General features: G+C 61.1%; 1 protein-coding gene across 1 annotated transcript; it reads right to left on the bottom strand.

Moving 5' to 3' along the window:
- Positions 1 to 813, bottom strand: LOC125959357 (tol-Pal system protein TolA-like). The gene has a single exon (XM_049692177.1). It carries the CDS (start codon positions 811 to 813, stop codon positions 1 to 3), a length of 813 nt encoding a protein of 270 aa, XP_049548134.1.
- Positions 814 to 1107: the final 294 nt, after the last annotated feature.

Here is a 1107-nt window from a genome sequence, read left to right as displayed (position 1 = left end):
TCATCTCGACCTGAATTGCATCTCTTCGGGGATGCGTTGCCGGAAGCTCTTTCGCCGGCTCCTTTGCTCAGGATTTGGGCTGGTAGTCGGCTTTGGCGGGCCTTTCTTCGACCGTACGGGCACCGTTTGCCAGCCTTCTTCACCTTTGCCAGCCGCATCAGGGCTTCCTTCGGGTCCCCGGGGCTTCTTCTTTTCCTCTTCTTCCCCCGGGGTCTCCCGCTTCCTCTTTTCCATCCTCGCCTTTGGTGTTGCAAGGTCGATCGCTGGCGTTGCCATCGTGGCTTCCGCCCGTGCCCTTTGCGCCGCCTCGGCTCTCGTCTCGGCTTCTGCTGCCTTCGCCTCGGTTTCTGCTGCCATCGCCTCAGCCGCCATGGCCATCGCCTCGGCTGCCTCGGCCCTAGCGTGCAGCTCTTTCGCCTGGGTGGCCGCCGCTTCGAGCTCCTGCTCCGCCTGCTCGGCTCTCTGCAGAAGCCGCTTGTGCTCCTGCACTGCTCTTTTTGCCATTGCCGTTAGCTTGGCTTGCTTCTCCTTTATGATGATGAGGATGTTGTTCTTCGACATTACGAGCGAGTATAGCTCGTTCGCCATGTCGTGCGTCCTCTCCACTGCATTCGCCGATACTCCAGTCTCTTGCTCGGCTGTTGGCGTTCCCGCACGTACCTCCTGGCTGCCGCCTTGCTCGGCACCTTGCGCAACACCTTGCACCGCAGCTTGCATGCCACCTTGCACGGCACTTTGCACGGCACCTTGCATGCCAGCCCGCTCTCGATCTTGCGATCGCGCCGTCTTTCGGCTCCTCAAGAACCCGTCCATGCCGACCGCGTAACTGCCCACTCCACCGCGCACACTGACACTACGCCGTTAGCGCACGATCGGCTTTACTAGCACTGCGGTGATTGCCGGCCACTGTTTGTTGTCGCGCACTCACCCCAGCCCCGCACCACAAACAACCGCTGCGCTTTTGGCTGACCTCAGCTGTTTCGCTGGGCCAGTCTGCCAACGAAGCGAAGGGCCGTTCTACGTGGACCGGGCTACCGCGACCGATAAATCACAATTCGTGCCCTATCCGTCACGCCTTTTCACTGCACCACACTGGGAAAGGCAGCG

Source organism: Anopheles darlingi, chromosome 2 (genome assembly GCF_943734745.1).
Source record: "Anopheles darlingi chromosome 2, idAnoDarlMG_H_01, whole genome shotgun sequence".
Lineage (NCBI taxonomy): Eukaryota > Metazoa > Arthropoda > Insecta > Diptera > Culicidae > Anopheles > Anopheles darlingi.
Note: the sequence above shows the minus strand (reverse complement) of the source record. Positions and strands in the feature narration are given on the sequence as shown.

Excerpts from the sequence above, each read along its gene's own strand:
- LOC125959357 (XM_049692177.1), bottom strand. The coding sequence starts at position 813 with ATGGACGGGTTCTTGAGGAGCCGAAAGACGGCGCGATCGCAAGATCGA.